The sequence below is a fragment of the Heterocephalus glaber genome, unplaced genomic scaffold (assembly GCF_053883595.1).
Source record: "Heterocephalus glaber isolate CG9 unplaced genomic scaffold, H.glaber_assembly_v1.0 deba00001600, whole genome shotgun sequence".
Classification (NCBI taxonomy): Eukaryota; Metazoa; Chordata; class Mammalia; order Rodentia; family Bathyergidae; genus Heterocephalus; species Heterocephalus glaber.
The window spans coordinates 45,592,200-45,613,727 of record NW_028258372.1 but is presented as its reverse complement, the minus strand read 5'-3'; the positions used below and the strand labels follow the sequence as shown (position 1 = coordinate 45,613,727).

Genomic DNA, 21,528 nt, shown 5'->3' with positions numbered 1-21,528 from the left:
GTGTGCAGGCTGGTCAGCCCAGGATGCCGACACTGGGCCATTGGCTGGAGAGCACTGCAGAGCACCCAGCCACGAATATCTGCCGTGAGTACCTGCCACACCGGCACAGTGCTGTCCGACCTCGCTGGATAGGCTTGTGCTGCCTCCTTGACACAGAAAGGCCAGTCCGAAGGGCTGTCCCTCCCTTCTGCTTTGACAGTTAACAGAGGACCAGGTGCACTCTGAGCCAAGTCCTTCCTTTGATAACACTGACCTCTGTGAGTTCAGCTCTCCAGGCCAGGGACATTTTCCCACTGGCTCACCTGCCCATAGTTCCTGTTTATTACTTTTTCTACAGATCTCAATGAGAGCACCTCAGGTACCAGGCACAGTCTGAGAATATTGAACAAAAGAGAAAGTCCCTGCTTTCTTAAAGTGAAAAGGATGCAATTGACAAAGTACAGCTTTAAGCCATCAGGTAGCTTTGAGAGGGGCGAGGATGGAAGCGGCGTGTATGTTGTTCAGAAACTGTTGGGTGCCGTAGGCACAGGGGTGGGGTCTTCCAGTCACTGGCCCTGAGCACAGGGACTGGGCAGGTGTGCCGCTCAACGTCCGTCCGTGGGAGAGGGAGAGCAGGACAACAGCCTCACAGCTGAGGACGCCAGGGAGAAGTTGGCACAGCAAGGGGAGAAATGCTGCTCAGTGCCGGTCAGAAGACAATGTACTGGCACCCAGGTAAGTAGCTTGAAGCTATAACACCCACTCTGAGTGACCTCAGTATAGAGTCCTCTGGTGCCAGGAGCTTTGACCAAGTCAGAGCAGGACGTGAGCCCCGTCTGTCCGGGACTGGGACTTGTTGACTGATTGCTGGCATTGAGCAGTTCATATTTACCGGGCTGCTCTGTGATGTGCATGGAAATAACCATATTGTTGGGAATCTCTGAAAACCTACAGGTGCTGCAGACAGAGCAGAGTGAGCAAGAGGGCTGGAGGAGCAGCCAAGGGTTCTCTGCACCCAGGCTCCCTCAGAGGGCAGGCAGCAGGGTTTGCATCTGCAGTGGACACTGCTGTTACGTGAGTCACCTCACGACCGCTTTGGGCCAGTTCCGGAAAGTAGAGATTTTCCCCATCTGGGCAAAAGCTGAGACTGAAGACACCAGTCTGACACCACGGGGTTCAGGGCTGCAGCTGGGATGGGTTGTCTGTCTGACCCTCGAGGCCGTGCTCCGGCAGTGGGTGCCTCACCTTGGCCGGGGCGGCCTCTGGGTGAGTCTTGGCTGCCTGCACAGGAGTAAGATCAGGATGGTGGGAAAGCAGCTGCCTCCCTGGGGCCTCTCTGTCTGCATGATCTCAATGCCTCTGGTCCTCAACCATTGACTCCCTTTAAAAAGGCAGCCCCTGTCACAGGCTGCTTCCCACAAGGCTGGACACAGCAAGGGTCAAAACATGTCCTGCAGTCTCACTGTCACAGGCAGCATAATCCAGAAACTATGGCTGAGGGCCCAGGAAGAAGCCCTGTAACCTGTGGCTGACGCAGCCCCGAGCGAGAGCCCCGAGTCTGGAAGGCTGACGGTCCACTCTGCGTGAACTAGCACTGTTGGTAACGCTCCGGGGGCCGCCTCAGGGAGCTTCAGTTTTCGGCTTGGGCACGGGTCCCTGATGGGCAGCTCGCCCGTTCTGGGTGTTGAGCTGCTTTGAGCCTTGGAGAAATGCTGTGTGTCCTTGTAACCTGACAAGGAACACACGGACTAACGGCAAGATGCTTCATGAGCCAGAGCGCTGCCCAGGTGCTGGGCATTAGCGCCGGGACAAGTCTAAGCGCGGGTTCGGGGGTGTTTGTTTGCGTTACTCTGAGCTCCCCGGGGAAACGCGGCTCACACCGAGACCAGACCCGCTTTCTCGCGGGCCTGCAGGTTCACCAGGTCGGCTCTGAGGCGACAGACAGTGGGACCCCTGCCTGGGGACTCTCTTGGACTTTCTTGCTGCAAAGCGTGGTTTAGAGCAGAGCGGCTCAAACTCCGGAATCCCTGGGGGGCTTTTATCTTCCGGATTCAAAGCCTTCGCTGGAGATTCTCCAGCAGGTCTGAGGTGGGAGCGGAAAGAGGAAGCCTTAAAGCTTACCGTGTGCGTTTCACTTGCAGAGCGGGGCCCGGCACGGGGCGAGGAAGCAGTTTGGAGGCTCCGGCTCCCAGCACGTGGGTGGGCGGGTGGGTTCATTCCTCGGGCTGCTGGGCGCGGGGACCGGGCGGGCAGACGCGGCCGCCTAACAGTGCCCCTCTGTCTGCTCCGCAGATAGTGTTCCGGAAGATCAGCGACGTGAAGCGGGAAGAGGAAGAGCGCATGAAGCGGAAGAACGAGGCGCCCCTGATCCTGCCCCCCGACCACCCGGTCAGGCGGCTCTTCCAGCGGTTCCGGCAGCAGAAGGAGGCCAGGCTGGCGGCAGCGAGGGGCAGCCGGGACCCTGAAGACACGGATGTGGAGAAGGGCGGTGCCCTCAGCGAGCCCAGTGCCACCAGCCGCGGCCTGGTGCTGGCCAGCGTGGTCACCGTCCGCGAGAGCCCTGCCACGCCCGTGCCGCTGCAGGCGGCGCCGGGGCCGGGGTCCGGGCCGGGGTCGGACCTCGCCAGGCTGCACGCGCCGGGCTCCGAGTGCGCGGGCGCCAAGCGCAGGGGCTGGGCGCGCTTCAAGGACGCCTGCGGGAAGGCGGAGGACTGGAGCCAGGTGTCTAAGGCCGAGTCCATGGAGACGCTGCCCGAGAGGACGAAGGCGCCAGGCGAGGCCACGCTGAAGAAGACCGACTCCTGCGACAGCGGCATCACCAAGAGCGACCTGCGCCTGGACAACGCGGGCGAGGCCCGGAGCCCCCAGGACCGGAGCCCCGTCCTGGCCGAGGCCAAGCACTCTTTCTACCCCATCCCCGAGCAGACGCTGCAGGCCGCCGTCCTGGAGGCGAAGCTCGAGCTGAAGGAGGACATCAAGGCCTTGAACGCCAAGGTGGCCAGCGTGGAGAAGCAGCTGTCGGAGATACTCAGGATCTTAACCGCCAGGAGGTCCTCTCAGTCCCCGCAGGAGCTGTTTGAAATATCGGGGCCCCAGTCCCCAGACTCGGAGAGAGACATTTTTGGAAGGAGCTGAGGGGTTTGTTAGAGAAACCAGTCCGCGTCCGCACCCCGCCCCGACACCACCCCGCCACACACGCTCGAGCGACCGGTCATTTCCAGAGTCGGCTTCTCCAAGGGCCCGGGCACAGGCTCAGGCCGCCCCCTCCGGGACCGAGGAGGAGGTGCCTCTCCGCCCCGCGGCAGCAGCGATTCCCAGAGAAGGGCGTGCTGTCTCAAGGGTGTTCGCCTTTATTTTAAACTTTCTACTACCGTGATACTTACGAAAGGTTAAAGCTACCCGAAAGAGCAGCAGCGCTCTGGAACCAGTAGGAGCGTGCTGAGTAGCCCCGATGTGGACACCACATCGCCTCCGTGCCGAGGCCCCCAGCGGCCACGCTGGGCGCCTCGCCTGCACAGCTCGCCGTGGCTTCATGTTTCCCTACTGTGACATTGCAACGATCTCCGACAAGGGGAGCTGGAGGCGCAGGGAGAGGAGAGCCCCTCGACTTTGCCGCTGGTGAGAAGGCCAAACAGCCCCTCCCACTCACCAGGCGTGCAGCACGGCCAGGGTACGGCCAGGAGCGGGCCTCGGCTTCAGGAGCTGTCCGGGCCTGCAGCCTGCCCCGCGCAACGCTCCACACGGAGGCTCTGGGGAACCCTCCGGCCCTGCTCCACACCGGGCTGCTCTGCGTGTTTTCCTTCTGACCTCTTCCGAGTGTTCTCCTGGCATTCCTCAGGGTATGGGCATCAGCAGGAAGGGTGGGAGCCCAGAGTTGCTTTACTGACAGACACACACACAACCTCAGAAAATGATTGTAGCAAGTGCTATCTGTATTGATTCTCACAGGGACTGCCCTTCAGAAATTTGTATTTTGCCTACTGCATAGGGTCTTTAGAGGACATTTGGGAGCCATGCTTGGCCTTGTTCGAATGCCAGCCTATTTCCTGCTAAGGAAGGATGGCAGGACTGTGATCATAATGCATACAGGAGCTGGGGAAAGGACGAAGCAGGATTTTGAAGCCATCTCTGTAAGGCCGAGAGCAAGCTGTGGTCCATGAAGAAGGTCTGAACCCAGAGCCATGGTCAGAGCAGCCGCATCCAGTGTCACGATGCTTGGGACACTTACTGCCTTGTCACCAGGGCCGGGCAACTGGAGGGCTTGGGCTTCTCTCGGTGGCATCAGAGAGAGGAAGGCAGACCAGCCTCTTCAGGGACAGTGGCGCTTGCCTGGGTGCACACCCTGGAGAGAGGTGTTAGGGCCCCAGCCCTGCGGAGCTCGGCCGGAAGTTCAGCTCTGGTGTCAGCCTTAAGAGATGGACTCAGGCGTGCAGGCGGCAGCGTGGCCTCACCCAGACCGCAAGCCTCTGCCTGTGTAGCACTGTGGTGACCCCGGCCACAGCTCCTCCGCCTGGCATCACTTTGCTGTCAAAATTCTGGAGGCCAGTGTCCTTAGGAAAGCTAAAAGATGGAGACCTGTCCTACCAAAGATTGTGTTCCTGAAGGCCTCCTTCCGGGCGCCTCCACCCTTTCGACCTGCTTGGCCCTGGGTGGTGAAGGGAGTGCGTGGGTGGCTCATGGAGGGCCAGGGGCACCCCAGCCTGTCATTCCACATAGCCCCAGATGGCAGCACACGTGGAAGGGGAAGTGTGACTTCCTGAGGCTGCATCTCACCTGGCCACAGAATATGGAGAATCCCCTCTGCACCCTGCACATTCCTGTTTGCCCTTCTTCAAACAGGCTCGTTAACTGCTGCTTGGGCTGGCAGGGTGGGGCACCTCGGAACCCCACATCCAGCTTCAGGGGCGCCCTTCCTGGGACACGACGGTAGGCTCCTCAGCACCCCGCCGGCCACACCAGAGGCCTTCTACTTCCTGCCAGCTCTGCCGTCTGTTAGACATCGAGTGCCTGGGTCGGAAGGGCAGGGATGCTGGGGACCCTCGGGGTCCAGCCTCGTCCTGGGAGAGGAAGCTTCAGGAAAGCACTTAGGATAAAGGGAATCAGGCAGAGACTGGAGTCCCGCCTGGCCGTGGGAATCCATTCATCTCAGGCTGTAGACCCTGCAGCACGATTCCTGCAGGTGACAGTTAAGAGCAGCACAGATGTGGCTGTATCTGCTTTTATTCTTCTCCATTTAACAATTTTTAAGGAGTTTTTACTAAAATTGTTTTCTCTGAAAAAACATTTTTTAAATGAGCCAATCCTTTTTCCTTTACATGATGAAGGCTGCTTTGTGCTGCCTTTGCCAGGTATGACCCCGGGTACCTGGGCGAGGCCCACAACCCTCAGCTACCACTGACCTGCGCTTCCAGTAGAAATCCAATGGCTGAAGATAGGCTAGAGAAAGCTACTGAGTATTACACTGAAAAATTATGTGGAGAGAGAGAGAGAGATGTCTGAGATTTTTGTTGTCTTTTGGAGAGACATTGCACCTGTTTCCAGTAAGTCCTGCTTGCTTGATCTCCACTAACCTCCTCATTCTGAGCCTGATTCGGGAAGCTCCGTTTCCCAGCAGACATCCCGACAGGCTGACTTGAATCACTGGGCTATGGAACGTGCTCTTCCCATGGTGGAGCGAGGGATGAATCTAAGCAGCAAGATGGGCAACGTGGGCTCGTTCTTGACCCCAGCGGTGCGGTGCCACCCCATGTGTCCATGGACGCCGCCTCCGGTGGGGAGGATGTGATGTCCAGGGAAGGAGGCAGCAGCCACTGGGTGCACACAACTCATGCAGCTGCCCCCTTGGTGCAGAGCTCCATGATGCTCACGAGGCTCCCATGTGGCCAGGTGTTTAAAAGCTATGCCCACTTTGTCAGCCTTCCAGCCAGCTTCGGAAATACATTTCTTCCTTTCATTTCTTGTTAGTTGATTCCTGGGGCCTGTTTTACTCTAGGGCTCTCAGAGCCGCTGCTGGCCACACATCAATCACTTTCTGGAAGCTTCCTCCTCCGTAAATGGGGCCACCTAGGCAAGGGGCAAAACGCACCCCGTCACCCTGCCCCATAGAGCAGTCCTGACCCTCCAAATCAGGTGGGAGGTGAAAGCCTGCGCCCGCTGTCTGGCTTGTCCAGGCTGGGCCAAGGAGGCCTGGAAGACCTCTAGGAGCTTGCTGGGGGAAGACCGGCTCTTCCCCGGGTTGCGCTGACTCCCACATTGTATGCGCATGCTGGGACATTTTTAGGAGCTCAGGTGGAGCACACGTTGCTGGTGTGCATTTGACTGACAGGTTGTACTGTGTGCAATAAAGATGTTGAGCCTTAAGCCCCTTGAACGGACTGGCGCGGAGGGACCTGCAGCATAGCCTGGCCGGCTTTCCTGTGCCTCCGAGTCCAGTGTTGCTCCCTGTGCTGCCTTCCCCCCTGCTTCTGTAAAAATGACCTACACCAGCTCCTGCGCCCTCCACCTGGAGGAGACCTCAGTCCTCTCGGCATCGAGCCCAAGCGTCAGACAAAGTACCACCTTCTCACCCAAGGCATTGGTGTTCAGAACTTTTAGTTCCCACTCCCCACAGTTCAAAAGAATCAATGTGAATTTACCTGCAGCTTACGTTAGTTTCAAGGGAAACTTCATTCTCACGCAAGCATATCAGACTATTGTGGAACCTCTGGGACTGGACTTGAATACCTTGCACGTTTCAGACCTGGGGTGCCCTCTCTGCTGCCAGTCACCTTTCCTTAGCCGCTCTCCCCTTACCTGTGGCTCAGGAGTCATCCCACGGGCCCGTTAGCTGTTCAGTGAGAAGTTCGCAGCTCTTGCATCAGATGAGCTGCATTTGTATCAAGGATGCGCTGCCTAATGAATACATCCTCTTAATATTCAGGCTCTGTCTCTGCATTCGCTGCAGACAGTCCACATTCAGCATTCCAAGGCAAGGACACTTCTGCTCCTGGGCAGATCAGCATTCTGGGCCTTCTCCATATACTAGCAGTCTTTCCATTAAGTCCTGCCAGATCCTTGAGTTTTCCTTTTTCCTTCACGTCTGTCACTCTGTCCAAATAAGCATGAATAAACAGAAGTGCAAATGAGTTGATATTTTTGTGGTCAGCAGAGGCTGCTGCCAGGAACTTCGCCTTAGGTCTACAGCTAGGGATGTGAAGAGAACCCTGAGGGCCCCTCCACTGATGACACTTCCTTCTCAACATTTTTAAACAAGCACAAATGATATTTGTAAAGAGAGTTTATTTATTACGGTAATAAACTATTTTATACATGATACTCCCTTTTGTCTTTCCTTACATAGCTGTAGGATGTTGCATTGCATGTTCTGGCCTAAGATGACAGAACAAGGGTGGTATTTTCTGTTCCTTTTTGAGATTCAGGAAGCTCTGACTTGGAATAGCACCTGTAATTACAGTTTTTGGAGAACTTAAAATTCTAGAGACTCCAAGATTATGTGTTAAAAGTACTGCTTAGTGTGCACAGACTGCTCAGTCCGATTTCTGGTGTTTTCATAGAATACCCGAGACTGGGAATTCGTAAAGCACAGAAGCTGACTTTGGTTCTGGAAACTGGGAATGCCTGATAGGGTGGCCCACACGATGAGGGCCTTGTGCAGCTCTGGACCATGGTGGAAGTGGGAGGGGCAAGCGCGCATCTGCTGAGGAGAGGAGACGTGAGGGTGACTCAGGGCGGCTACCCAGCCCATGAGGACTCACTGCTGTGAGAATGACCAGTCCCACAACAGTCCCTCGTGGCAACCTCGGTACCTTCAAGAGGCTCTGCCTCCCCACATCACCACCATGGTGATCAGGTTTCAGCAGGAGTTCGGTAGGGGACAGACTATGTCAGGCTGGGCAATGCGCCATCACTGCAGCCTGGCAGCACACAGATTTAACACGTATCTACAGTAGGGAGAACATAACCGCACCTCTTCTGTCTGACTCACTGTTGGTAACAGGAGTTCTGATCCTTGACTGCACCAATGGCCTCAGGAGCTATGAAGGTAGAGGACTGCTTGCTCTGAACTAAATGGTCTTACCCACTCAGGGCAAGATTCCACAACACTGCCAACCCAAGTGCTCATTTAATAGCCAGTGGGCCACATTTCAGAAATGGCATTGCTCCTTTGACACAGTAACTCAATTCAGGGATGAGGAGTCTGTGATCCACTGTACAAACCAAACTCGGACCTGTGCTTGATCTCATAATGCCACAGTATGAGCACATAATTTCCTAGTAATACCCCCCTTCATTTACACTGCAGAAAAGCACAATAAAAATAATTTAAGGGTGACAGTATTTAAAATTCCAAATTCCACGAGGGTTTTTCTTTGTTTTAAAATTATCTCCCTGAAGAAAGACCTCAGAGAGGTCAGGACACACTGATGAGGCCAGTACTGTGGAGATCATTTAGCTTCTCACACTGACTGCTCTGGAACGAGCCCCACCATGTGGGTTCACCCTGCTGTATCTGCAAAAGCAAACATCACCAGGTTATGGTTAATCTGATATTTAGTCAAAAGTTATATCATCATTTTAGATAAAGTATGAAGTCTTGGTTTCTCTTCAGAGGAAACTCTCACACCTACTAAACTGCCATTCCCCTGATCATGGATCATGACATGCATCAGTGATATATTTTCTCTCTAGGCCTGCAGGCTTTCATAAAACCAAAGGTGTTCTGCTGTCACCTCACACACATTAATCTGTAAACAATGCTTCTAAGTCTCCTTGCATGGTTCCAAGACTTGGCCACAATGACCACGGGCTTGCTGACCTCCCAGATGGCTGCGTATGCATGGGATCCCCTGGGCTGCCCCACACAGCTGGGGTCAGAGGATCCCAGGGCTGGTGTGGACCATGGACCTTGTCTAGTCTCTTCCTAGAGTTGGCCGGAGGACGGGGCAGATGTTCCTCAGCTAGAACCATTCTGCACTCCCCGGGGTCCTCAGCAGGCTTTTGATGAGGTCAACTCTAGGATTTTAGTGTAAATGCAGGTAGAGATGAGTATTGTCGGCTCAGAACAATAAGGGATTAAAGAAAACAACGGTTCTACATAATCCACATTGATTATTTCAGCCTCAAATACGGAGCTAAATATAGTGATCATTTACTAATTTCTGGGAACTCCCCTGAATGATCTAGTTTAAAAGAAATTCAGGATTATTAATTTCAAATACATCCACTGACTCTCCCAACATAGTTCAAAGAATGAATAAGTCTGTTTTATATAAATGTCCTTTTCAGAAAGCTCAGAATCTTTCGTATTATTTACATACATTAGACATCCCTATAATCATGTCTGCACTCCTTTTTGTCTTGGCAATCCCTTACCTTCCAAGCAGACTTCAGGTAAACTCCCTGTGGCTGGCCCAAGGCCTGCCTCCATGCTACCGCATAAAGCCCTGCTGCGTCCTCTGAGGGCGCTGTCCTCCCCAGGCTCCTTCCTCCTGAAAACTCCCGCACCCTGCAGCCTTCTGCACACATCTGCTTTCCCATGGCAGCTGCTGAGGCTACCGCTGACCAGGTCTACCTGCCCCTCTCCCGCCTGGCCTCTGCTTCCGCTAGCACCAAGCGCCCAGCCAGGTCATTAACACCTGCCCCTCCCATCTCTCTCTGGAGCAGAGCACTTAGGAATAAAGGGAGTCAACAAACATGATTGGCCCTGGACTCTAAGAGCTCCTCTCACTGAGTTACAACCACAGCCAAGTCCCGAGGACAATTACGAACAAATATAAGACGGTACGAGGTCCACAGGAACCTGTCACTTTGTCACTTGGTGACAGTGCATGTACTTGGAATGTTATATAAAGGTTGCTCAAAATTAAATACACAATGGATTCAAATTTTAAAGCCTCTTCAGCCTCCCTCCCAAAAATTTAAAGCCGAACAAAAATATTCTAAACCATCTACCACTGGGAGCCATTGGGAGCTTATCTGGTATCTTTCTGGAGGAATGAGTTAAGTTAAATAAATGTGTTTAGATTTTAAACATTTGCCTCGAAATGATTCAAAATAATTCTAGAAAAAATTAGGAGTTTTCTATGTAACAAAAAGGCTCCATCTCATTTGAATCAAAATGAGGCAATATATAGCACTGAGTATAAACCTCAGAGTAGGACTGTGACCGCCAGGACTTAGGAGGGCAGACAAGGCCACAGGAAGTCGTCCCTGCCTTCTGTGAGCTGTCTGCTAGCACCCGGCTGTGGGTGCACTCATCCTCAGATTTTTAAAGTCTGCTTCTCGATTGGGAAACAACTGTCAGAGGAACTTCATGTTCACACATCTGCTAGGCTCAGGAACAAGGAGCGAAATGCAGACTGCCCTGATGAACTCCAAGTCACAGACTCCTTGGAATGCCACAGGACTGTTTCTACACAGCTGTGCCTTTGTCACCTTCCCGCTCAGCTGCAGTGTGAGCTCTAGCACGTGCTAGCACTGCAGGCCACAGGAAAGGGGTCACCAACATACGGCCAGAGTGTCTCAGAAATACTACTCAGAGGGTAGGCCTACCACTAACCAGGATTCCAATGCTAACCAAGAAGTGTACCCTACAGGGGCTGCGGATGTCACTCAGTGGTTCCGCCACCTGCCTTGCAAGTCAAGGTTCCAAGTTCGATCCCCAGTACCCAAATCCCCCCCCCCAAAAAAACAACATCATCTATCTCTTGGTACAGAAGAAAGAACACAAAGGGCCAGGTGACTGGGTTCTACACCAAAATGTCACCATGTATATCTGGGTAAGATGCTCTATTTCCTGCACCCCAGATTACTCAGAAAACTAAGGAGGTCAGGGAAGAAAATCTCTAGGACCCCAAACTTAGAAGATTATCTGGTTGTAGACTGTCTATGAGAGATCAAGCTGCCAGTCTTGGAATGAGAGATCTTCAGCAGAAGGTGACCAGAAGATAACTCCTTGGAGATCACTTTGGAGTAGAAGGTCAGGGTGAAGCACATTTGCCTTGGAGGCTGATGGTGAAGGCAGAATCAGTCCGTGGTGTATGTCTGGGCCCAGGCAATCCCCACGTGGGAGTAGCAGTACAGGAATCCCAAGACAGACAGGGTCACCCATGGCCAGCCTGTAGGGGAGACAGAAGAGTGGTTAGAAATGCGCTGGGGGCAGGACCTCCTCCATGGACAAACTGTTCCCCGTGGAGAAGGCAACACAAAAGAACACAGCCTCGGTCTACACAAATAGTGTCTTACACTCCCACTGGGTCGTAAAGGAGGTATGTGTAAGCATAAGTGCAGACACACTTAGGGCAAGCTTCTAAAGGGTATGTGTCTACAGGCCTAAGCAGATAATCGGAAAAAGAAAGCTCCAGAGTCCCATGACCAATATATTGAACTGAGTGTCATGAGCCCACAGAAAGGGGACTCTGGATTAAATATTAGTTTACAAAATTCAAAGCTCTCAGTGGATCTTTTGTCTTAGAATATCTGTTCTTCTTTTTTTGTTTGTTTTTGTACCGGGGATCAAACTCAGGTCCTTGTGCTTGCACAGCAGGCAGCGAAACCACTGAGCTAAATCCCCAACCCTGTTCTTCTTTTTACGTTAATATCTCTTTCTGTTGAGTGTTATTTAACGATCTTCAAATCTTCTACATATTTCACTTATTCAAACTTTTTGGGGTGACTTTAGGGATTGAGGTGCTATAGAAGGCAGAAAGCAATCAAAGCCAAAACTGAAAGACGTAGTCCTATGTCAGCATGTCAGTGGTGCTCCAATTCTATCTTGGGAAAGACCGACTGTGACCCGCAGGGTAAAGGCTAAATAACAGGATGGAGCACATTTAAACTGAGCCACGTGGGGAGAACACGTGTCAGAGAACGAGGGACAGGGGTGAGCTGCCAGGGAAACCACATGAATAAAAGTGTGAACACCGCAGGCCATCCAAGGAACAGGAGCCGAGTGACGTGACCATGGGCTGTGCAGCCAGCTCCGCTGTCCAGGATGCAAAGTAGGAGGGCCACAGTGGCCCAGTGGCTGAGTGTGCAGGCTCTTCATCAGGAGACATAAATTCAAATCTGGGATCTGCCACTCACCAGCAGTGTGACCCAGACCAACTTCATGAATCTCAAGTGTAAAACTAGGGCTAGAGCAAGGCAGTCACGGCCGTCCTTACTGGCGGGGAGCAAAAAGGTGTGGCGATCGTGGTGCAGTGACAGGGCAGACACAGGGGCTTCTCCGGCAGGCTCTGACTGACTCGGGCGGTGGCCCTGGCTCTTTCCCACTCCTGCTTTGTCCTGCTCCTCGGGCTGCCTTGCCATTGAGCTCTTCAGGGCCCTGCAGAGAGGAGCACCGAGGGGAGCCAAGGACCAGCCCCACAGCCAGTGTATTTGTTTCCTGTGGCTGCTGTAACAAATTACCAGAAGCTCAGTGGCCTAAAACAGCCAGCATGCCTATTATTTCATAGTTCTGGAGGCCTGAAGTCCAAATCCAAGGTGCTGGCAGGGCCACCCTCGCCCCAAAGGCTCCCGGGGAGGGGAGGGTCCTTCTCGCCTCTCCAGCTCCTTCCAGGCAGCGTCCCTCCCATGACTGCCCCCTTCAGGTGGTTTCTCTATCTGCTCCTCCTCTTATGCAGATTCCAGTCACGAATCCTAAATCCAGAGCGTTTTCCCGTCAAGTGCGGTAAGGAGTTGAGTTACACCACATGAAGTCCCAGTCTGAGGATCCAGGCCGCATGAATTTTCAGGGGGCTGGCTCCGTTCAGCCCAGCACAGCCAGCTACTCCCCCTGAGATGCACCCTGCCCCGAGCCCTGCGCTCTCCCACTGTGGCTCAGACACAGTGCGGTCCGGGGTCGACACCTGGTCTCGGCAGGCCCAGGAGCAGCATGGGGTGGGGCTGGGCCAGGAGGCACCTGTGGGTGACAGCTGTGTTTGGCTGAGGCCGCAGCAGGTGTTTGGCAAACATGGAGCCCAGAGGCCTGCTGCAGAGATGAGGCTGGCCTGGGGCTCCTCCGTGGGCCACAGTCCTGACGGTAGGGCCATCCCTATGAAAGCTGCTGGACGGCACATAGCTCCGTGAGGAGCAGCCGCCCCAAGATGGCCCAGAGGTTGGATGTACACATTCCAGCGCACAGAGCTCCACACATGCAAGTGGAATATACAGCACAGTGAGTCACTGGACAGAACCAATGCAGGTGCAAACACATGGAGTCAATAGGATGTGGATAGTTGTATGATGGTACTGTTAACAGGGTACTGGCAAACCGTACAATGTGACAGCTAATAAAGAGGCAGGGCATAGAGAGAACTAGCTAGAGCTAAATGGACTCCAGCAGAACAATTTTACTTGAGATTATCATGGCTGAGCAATTCTCTGAAAGTTAAATTAGACTGAGACCAGAAAGGCAGAGGCTCAGATATGAAGGAAGCAATCATCATCATCCAGCCCACAGAAGGCAAAGGATGCACTTCCGGAAACTGAGGAGACGATCAGAAGGAGCAGCAGTCTAATGAAAACTGTTTGAAAGGTGTGAAATGGTGTACTGTGGAAAGAGAACGCAGATTCCCCCCAAATTAGCTAGAGAATCACAACATACACCAAAAAGAGCAGAAAGCAGGAGCTAGAAGAGACATCTGTGTACGATGCTCACAGAAGGGCACTCACAATAACCGAAAGGCAGAAACAGCCAGTTTCCACCCACAGCGGACAGAGACGCAGGACGCCTACGCGTGCACTGTGATGAGACTCCGGCCTCCGGGCAGAAGCGGATTCTGCACAGGTCACAGCAGTGACGACGCCAGAGGACATCGTGGTGAGTGCAGAAGTTCAGACACAAGGAACAGGCGTGTGACTTTGTAAACAAGGTGCCCGGAGTGGTCGTTCTGAGGCAGGAATAGGAGGGCGGTTTCTGGGCGGAGGAGGAGAGGAATGGGAGCTGCTGTGGATGGGTAGAAAGCTGCAGTTTGGGAGGTGAAGTTCCAGAGACATGTGGTGGTGAAGGCGGCGTGATAATGTGAGCACACTCACTGCCCAGAACTGTAGCTAAAAACTATTAAAAGGTATTTGTGTTATGCATAATTTATCACAATGCAGAGCCCCGCTGAGTGAAAGAAGCCCTTGGGAGAATGATGTATATCACTCCAACTACTGAAATAGGGCCTACCTCACGGTCACACACAGCCCGTCAGCACACCTGGAGCAGGGCGGGGGGCCAGCTGCCTGGACGCCGGAAACCCGGCTGATGCCCACACTTGGGAGAATGATTTCCAGCGCACACACAACTGGCAAAACCCATCCAACCCTATCTCTGGAAAGGACACTGGTGCAGTAGTCTGCAATAAAGCTGACATAAAAGTACTTTAAGGTAGCACTGGGACATGAGCGAGTCACAGACTCTCAGCCATGGGTTGCAGCGTCCTAGGCCATCTGTGCCCCAAGATGCCCACATGTTAAATGGTTCAAATGTTGAATGGCCATAGACCTTCCATCCTCCACCTCCCTTGGGGAGGGGACGTGCTGGGATGAGACCCAGCGCTGGGCCCCCTCACCGGGCCCTGGTCCACGGGGCTGTGGAAGAGGCAGGGTGGTCAGAAGTGCTCTGGAGAGGGGAGCCTGTGGCTGAGACAGCTCAGATCCCTTCCCAGGAAGAAACCAAGCCCGTGAGAGAGGAGTACGGAGTCAGTGCCCATCACGGCTCGCCACTCAGGTCAGGCAGCACTCCCGACACAGGCCCGGGCACTGTCACGGCTCGGGCAGGGCCTTGTGGGAAGCCACATCCTACTGCTTCTGTCTCTAGGAGGAGATGGGAGCGAGCTTCCTGCTGCCCTGCTTCAGCCTCCCAGCACTGTGGCCTGTGCACATGTGCATCTGCAGAGAATGTGCAACGACCATATGGTGCCCAGAGACCACAGTCATGGCAAATTCTCCGAGCACTGAGGTAGGAGCTGTGTCCCCAGTCAGGGAGGAACGGGGCTTGTGAGGTGCAGGAGTCCTGGCCGTCAGAAGCTGGCAGATCCTGGGCACAACACTGACAACCTCACCCAAAGCCACACTGCCTCAAAAGGGCTGGGCCCTGCTCAAAGCCCACAGTGTCGGGCTGAATTCTATTTGAACAGACTGGAGAGTGTCACTCTGCCCATTAGTTGTATTTTTTCAATCTACCATCAGCACTGCCCCAGCTTCCTCCTTCCAGCCACCCAGGCACTGCTCTGGCCCTGCACCTGCTGCCTGCTGTCCCCAGCTCCTCCAATGGCTGGTTGGCAGCCTACTGACTCACAGCTCTCCTGAGGGTTGAAGAACACTGCTGCACTCCCAGCTTGGCTCTTGGGTCCATACAGCTGGACCGAGAGGCTCTCTGGTTCTGGTCCCATGGAGCAGTGTCACCCGGCAGACAAATGCCACTCTAAGGGGAAGAGAGCTTCCCATCACTCCCAAGAGCTACCCCGCTGCAAAGGAACCGAGGCTCCCTCCTGGGACTCTGTCCTCGGTCAGAGCCAAGGCCTGCGAATATGAAGGATGCACAGTGTTTACGAAGTGTCGCCCACACACCCACCCACGGCCTGGGGATGCCCAGGCGTAACCTTGCTGCTCTGCCCACACAGCCACCCTGCTTTGGACTGAAGTCAGGCTGATGCACTGCAGCTCGGAAGGGGCTGTCCAGCTGGGGAATGGAAGGAAGCAGCGACTCAAGGAGATGCGACAGAAGACAGGCCCAGGGACTTGGTGATGGATGGGCCTGGGCCAAAGGGCGGCTTCGCTCTCACTGACCCATGCACAGCCAGGGAGTGGCCTCGCCACACAGAGGCTGCAGAGACCATGGGAGTCTGCGGCTAGCAACTTGGCAGTGAAAGCGACACCGACCTCTCCTTGGGACTCCTCTTCCGCAGGGCTCTGCAGGGCTGCGGCCACCACCTCTTCCGGTGGCTGGTCCACGCCCCCGGCCGCGCCTCTGGAGGTCCTGAGTGCCAGTCTCCGCCCTGTGCACATCTCAGCGGCTCAGTCCACGAGGTTCTTGTTCTCAGCTTCGCGGCATGGTGGAAGTGTGGTGCAGCCAGGCAGCCTTTCTGTGCCCCACACTCGCTGCCAGTACTCGGGAGTCAGACAGTCTTGGGAGGGTAGATGGACCAAATGCATTTCTGACGTACATTTTCAATTTATGGCGAGTTTATCAGGTCGCACCCCCACGTAAGCTGAGAAGCAGTGGTATTACTCTGCTCTGGCAGTGTTTCTGGAAGATCAGTGTTTCTCTCTCCAGAGAACCTGACCATGCCCCAGACTCCATTCCAAGGGTGCTGCCTGGGGCCTGGGGACACCACACTCCCTGCCCTGTACTCTCAGCACCGACCACCAGCTTCAGGCCCATCATCCCTCAGCTACTCAGGGGCCTAGGCAGCGCTGGCTCCCGACAGCACTTCATGTTTAGCAACGCTCACATCGATGTGGGAAAATGATTATTTAAGTCTTATTTGCTCTGGGAGTTGCTGCCAGGGGATGTATGGAGCCATTCATCAAATGGTCCTAAGCCAGCCAGCAGCCCTTCCTCCAGGGCTAAATTTAGAGCTTCAACCTTAATTAAGCTACAGGGAAGAAGCTTTTCCCGTCAGAGAGCTGGCTCCCTCCTTGCAGGACAGATACCCAGGAGAGCAAAGATGCCCAGGCTTCCAGCACCAGGGGATGTGGACAGACATTCTGATGGGCAGGCTCTTCTATCCTAAGAGTTCCAGTAAAAATCTCTCACCTTCACATACTTTACAAACCTGGGACTCAAACCCAGGTGCTAAGGCCTCTGTGTTCCAAGACACACTCAGCTGTCTTTTAAAGCATCTTATGAGAAGAGCAGAAGCTGGAAGCCCCGCACCTGACAGCTGTCCTGGCGTTGTGTGCCGCCCACCCAGGGACCAACCACCCTGGGAATTCCTGTTCTGAGGACTACGGAAGGCTGAGGCACAGGCTCTCTACTGCCAGAGCCACCCGTACCCAGACAGCTCTCACGAGCAGGCCCCTTCCACTGCCTCAGCCCATTTCACAGGCGGCAACCAAGGCTCAGAGACGTGATGTCCCCTTTCCTACTGGGACGGCCAATGATTGGTTGGCAACCCGAGCTCAGAAAGCAGCACCCTGCTGCAGGCCACAGGCAGGAAGGCTCAAACCAGGCACCTTCTCCTTAAGCCCCACTCTAAGTCCCTCATCCGCGCACCTGAGGGGCAGGCAGAGGTTGTCAGCCAGACCTCAGCCCCAGAACCCACTCCATCACCAGGGTCACAGCCACAGGCCTGTTACAGCCTGTGCCTCCACAAGGGGTCCAGGGGCAGTGGGGCTGGGGCTGCCCTCAGGGAGCATCTCAGGCCGCTGCTGGCTGCCGCGTGCACCTTCTGACCGGCATGAGCAGCCGTCCTCCACAAATCACGCTGTTCAGTCAATCGCACATCCTGCTGCAGACGCCTCTGCTGCATTTCTCATCTTCCTAGCTCCCCTGCGAGTCCCAGGCAGGGGCTCAGGAAGCACTCGCTGCCCGAGGTAAGACCATTTCACCCAGGGAGCAGAACGAGCCAGAGCCACTTTTCTTATTCTGACAGTGCAAGCAGAGGGTTCTGGGAGACACATCTCCTCTCCAGGGCCAGCAGGGTAGGCACCTGCTTCCCACCAAACTGTCCCTGCAGGGGTGGCTCAGCCTCAACCCTGGCTGCGGGAGCCAGGGGCGGCGTGGTCCCACACGCATCCCTCAACTTGGGTTCTGACCCGGCACCACGAGGACTGGGCTCAGGGCTGGGCCTGACAACTGCTCCCTGCCCAGGACACAGTGGACACTCAAAGCGACGATGGCACTGAGCCCGACGCATGCTGCTCTTACGCAGACAGACCTGGGTGACAGCTCAGTCATAAATTAGGCACAGTAAGAGATGAACAACAACTAACAATCATAATAATGTACTGTAAGGAGAGTTATCCGAATGTGGTCTCCCTCTGTCGACTTTCTTAAAACTTTAAGACAGGGTCTGGACAGGCCGTTGAATCGCCAGGGCTGGGCTGGAGCTCACAGCCCTCCTGCTTCAGCCTCCCAGATGTGCACCACCACACTGGGGCTCCTGTCAACTTTGCATCGCAGGCTGTCACCCTTCCCTTGTGGGGCTGCAGGTCTGTGTGCAGGGGAGGACACTGGGGTGGCGCTGGCTGCTGACCTGACAGGACAGGGGCGGTCTGCTCTGGGTGACCGGAGGGGAGGGGCACAACTGTGTCCGGGAGGTGCCCGTCCCACAGGGACAGAGTGAGACAGCACAGAGCATCGGCTCTCAGCGTGCTGCACCATGTAAAGCTGGATTTATTTCTTGACTTTCCCGTTTAGTATTTTTGGACTGAGGCTGACCACAGGTAACTGAAATCTCAGGAAAAACAAAACCACACACGCGTGAGGACTGCTGTACTTTTGAAGCACCACGGTGTGCCCAGCATTTGGGCTGGCAGCCCTGACTCTTGTGAGAGGCAGGGTCACCTTCATCTGAAAAGGACGCGCTGGGCCTGAGGACACCTGCTCTGAGCTGGGCAGCCCTGCGCACACGGGCGGCTCCGGAGCACACGGGCTCCCAAAGCCTGGGTGGCCGGACGTGGCTGACACCAACAAGGCGAACGAGCGAAATAAAACCAGCTGCACTCAGCAGCTGTCACTTCCAGGTCAGAGGTCTGGGAACCAGGTCCCGGGAGGGGTGGACACGCCTGGGGGCTTGTACCAGGGATCACAGAACGGCAGGGGGCAGGGCTGGGCGAGGGCACACTGGCAGCGGGAGCCCCCTGAAGCAGGCCGAGGGCGGGAAGCCAGACACGGAGGGGCTTCCTCTGGACCACAAGGAGAACCAGCTCTGGCAGTGGCAGATCTGCATGTTCACCCTGGGCCGGGCCTTGGTGCAGCCAGGGTCAGACAACAGCAAGATGAAACACACAGAGCTGGCTGGAGTACCCAGTTACAAGGCACCAAAACCCTACTTCGGGTAGCCAAAAATGCCCAGAAGAGAGACTGACCCTGTACCCCAGGGACCCCACCCCCAAGCCCAGGGGTCACGCACGAGTGCCTGGAGGGGAGGAAGCAGGTGCGGCCCCCACTCCTGCCTGTGCCAGGGCCTCTGCCCAGGCTGAGCCGCCAGTGTCCTAAGAGCTGATGCCCCAGAGGGACGCCCCCTGTGCATTCCCTCAAGCAGCTGTGGGACAACGGACCCCAGGCTCCAACTTGAATTTCAGAGCAAGGAGCAGGAGGGCAGGAGGAGGAGAGGTTCCGCCCCACTCACTGTGTGCAGAAGCCTGGCTCAGCAGCAAGCTGTGGAGAGAGAGTCCCAGGGGCAGCCCTGCTCCCTCCCTGCTCTGCTGCCCAGTGAAGGGCAGGGCGGCGAGGGCCAGCGCAGCGATTAGAAAGGGGTCTCACCTCCCGGTGGTGGTGTGTGCAAGGGCTAGAGACAGGAGGGCAGGGGTCAGGCCCGGGCACCCCCCAGCTCCACAGTCCTCCCCAGAGCGCTCAGCAAGTCCTGCACGAGGGGCACTGCACAGCTCTCCAGGGATGGGACAAGGGCTCTTACATCACAGGTGTCACCCTGGGAATGACCTTCAGGGACACCCAGAGCCCAGCTTTCTGACACCAAAGCTGCTCTTCCCAAGTGACCCACTTCTGCGGCAGGCACGTGGGGCTGTGGAGCCAGGTGGCTGCGTGGGACATACATGCCCTGGACAGCAACCGTGGTCACTGCTGCTGTCATCTCAGGGAAGCAGGGACCAGCAGACGTGTGCTCAGCTCAGCAGAGACTAAGACAAAGCACCTGCCTGTCACTGTCGCTGAAGCAAGGCCGAACCATTCCAGGCGCCACGCTGAATAGGCAGCAGCATCGCACAGGAGCCTCTGCTTGGAGGCCAGGGAGAGCTCCCCGTGGAAGCCGCAGGAAACCGACTCTCAGCTGGGAGGACCACGCAGGCGCAGGGAGGGATGAGAAGCAGAGGGCACAGGAGATCAGGCTCCTACCAACGGGGCCCTGTGCCATTCAGTTTCCAGTAAGAAACGGGCGCTCTGGGTTCCAGGCAGCCAGCTTTCGGGCACCAGGCAACTCTGTGCTGAGAAAGCTCCCGCCCAAGGAAGACGGCTGCCTCTGATGGGAGTGGAGCCAGACACCCCGCCAAGCCCTCTGAGCAAGAGGTCACAGTCCATAGAATGCAAGTCCTGGAATCGCCTTGCTGTTCCAGGGAACTCTGTACGTACGAAGGCCGAGGGGCACTGCTGCCCATCAAGGGGTAGGAGGTGGTGTCCAGGGGGCCGTGGCCACGTCAGAACACATGGAAAGTGGCGGCAAGGTGCCGTGAGGCCACTCACTGCTGTATGTGACTCAGACACTTTATCAACCCCAGCGATGCAGGAGGACGAGTATGTGCCTGGAAGACCTCACTCCAAAGGGGCGTGTGTCCCCCGGCACCTGCTCTGGCCAACACCTCCAGGGAGGAGCTGCTGGGACACAGGCAGGACTGCCTAGGCCTCACCCCAGCTGGGATCTGTCTGAAGCACGCAAAGGATCCCTCTGGCACTGCTGCCCATGGGCAGCCTAATTCCCCGACCCTGGGACTTGGCAGGAGCCAGTGTGGCAGTCTGAGGACAGACACCCAGGGCCACGCTGCTCCAAATCAAACACCTGGGCCAGCTGTGCACGCATTGGCTATACAGATCCAAGGCGGCAGCCAGATCCCTCTGGGCAGAGAGGCGCTCATGGTCGCTGTGGTCGCTGATTAGGGGGCAGCACCCACCCTGTCTCCTGTGTGCATCCTGTCGGGGCAGCAGCAAGAAGCTGGGATTCTTCGGGAACCTTCTCCCAGCCGTTCCCTCTTCCTGCTCATCCCTAACGGGGCTGTTGGGTCTCAGCTGTGGCAGCCGCTGGCTGGTCAAGTGTGTGACCTAGAGCACAGGCCTGACATGGCACACTCCCCGTAGGGCTATCAGATGCTGCCTTGGTTGCCGGTGACCTCGGGGTGGGGAATCAGCCCTCTGTCTGCTCCGACTACTCTCAAATGACAGCAGTGTCTTCAAGTCAGCTCCCTGGCCTAACCAGACACTCCACTTCCCCAGCTCTCCTAGTCGTCCCAACAGCAGAGCTGGACATGGTGCCCAGGAGGGCGCCTCAGCAGGCCCAGGGCCCCTGGGCCCCAGGCGGAGCACTGACCTCGGCTCCGGCGCCTTGGCACTGCAGCGCCTGCCTGCCTTCCAGAGGCTGAGTATCCGTGGGAAGATTCAGCTGTGCCCGGTTAAGCACTGCTGTGATTCTCACTGTCCCACACGTGCCGAGTGCCAGTCGGGCGGGGCACTGGGCTAAGTACTGCAGATACCCGAGGATTCTCAGGGAGACAGGAATGAGATGTAGAAGGACAGATCATGACCTCAGGGTGCTCCCCACCGTGAATGAGTTGGCATTAGCTCTCTTCAGCCTTCTCTTGTGCTGGGCATTATTACGCCTGGGCTGATGTGCGGCCTCAGCCCGGAGAGCTGCAGCAGGGCAGGCATGCGGGACAGAAGCACTTGGGCTGTGGGTGCCCTGGCCAGAC

General features: G+C 55.8%; 2 protein-coding genes across 13 annotated transcripts in view; one reads left to right on the top strand and one right to left on the bottom strand.

Moving 5' to 3' along the window:
* The window catches only part of Kcnh1 (potassium voltage-gated channel subfamily H member 1), a 334,166-nt gene extending 330,144 nt beyond the window's left edge, over window positions 1-4,022 (top strand). For 5 of the 6 annotated variants that reach the window (XM_004861998.4, XM_004861999.4, XM_021242471.2 and 2 more), the window contains exon 11: window positions 2,272-4,022. In XM_004861998.4, coding sequence (XP_004862055.1) covers window positions 2,272-3,114 — 843 coding nt within the window. In that variant the 3' untranslated portion in view covers window positions 3,115-4,022. The remainder of the gene's footprint in view (window positions 1-2,271) is intronic. The other variant, XM_021242476.2, reaches the window with a different exon arrangement.
* A 3,218-nt stretch (window positions 4,023-7,240) lies between these two features.
* Hhat (hedgehog acyltransferase) overlaps window positions 7,241-21,528 on the bottom strand; it is a 280,152-nt gene continuing 265,864 nt past the window's right edge. For all 7 annotated transcript variants that reach the window (XM_021242479.2, XM_004861997.4, XM_087194021.1 and 4 more), the window contains one exon: window positions 7,241-11,096. In XM_021242479.2, the coding sequence (XP_021098138.1) occupies window positions 11,005-11,096 (92 nt within the window). In that variant the 3' untranslated portion in view covers window positions 7,241-11,004. The remainder of the gene's footprint in view (window positions 11,097-21,528) is intronic.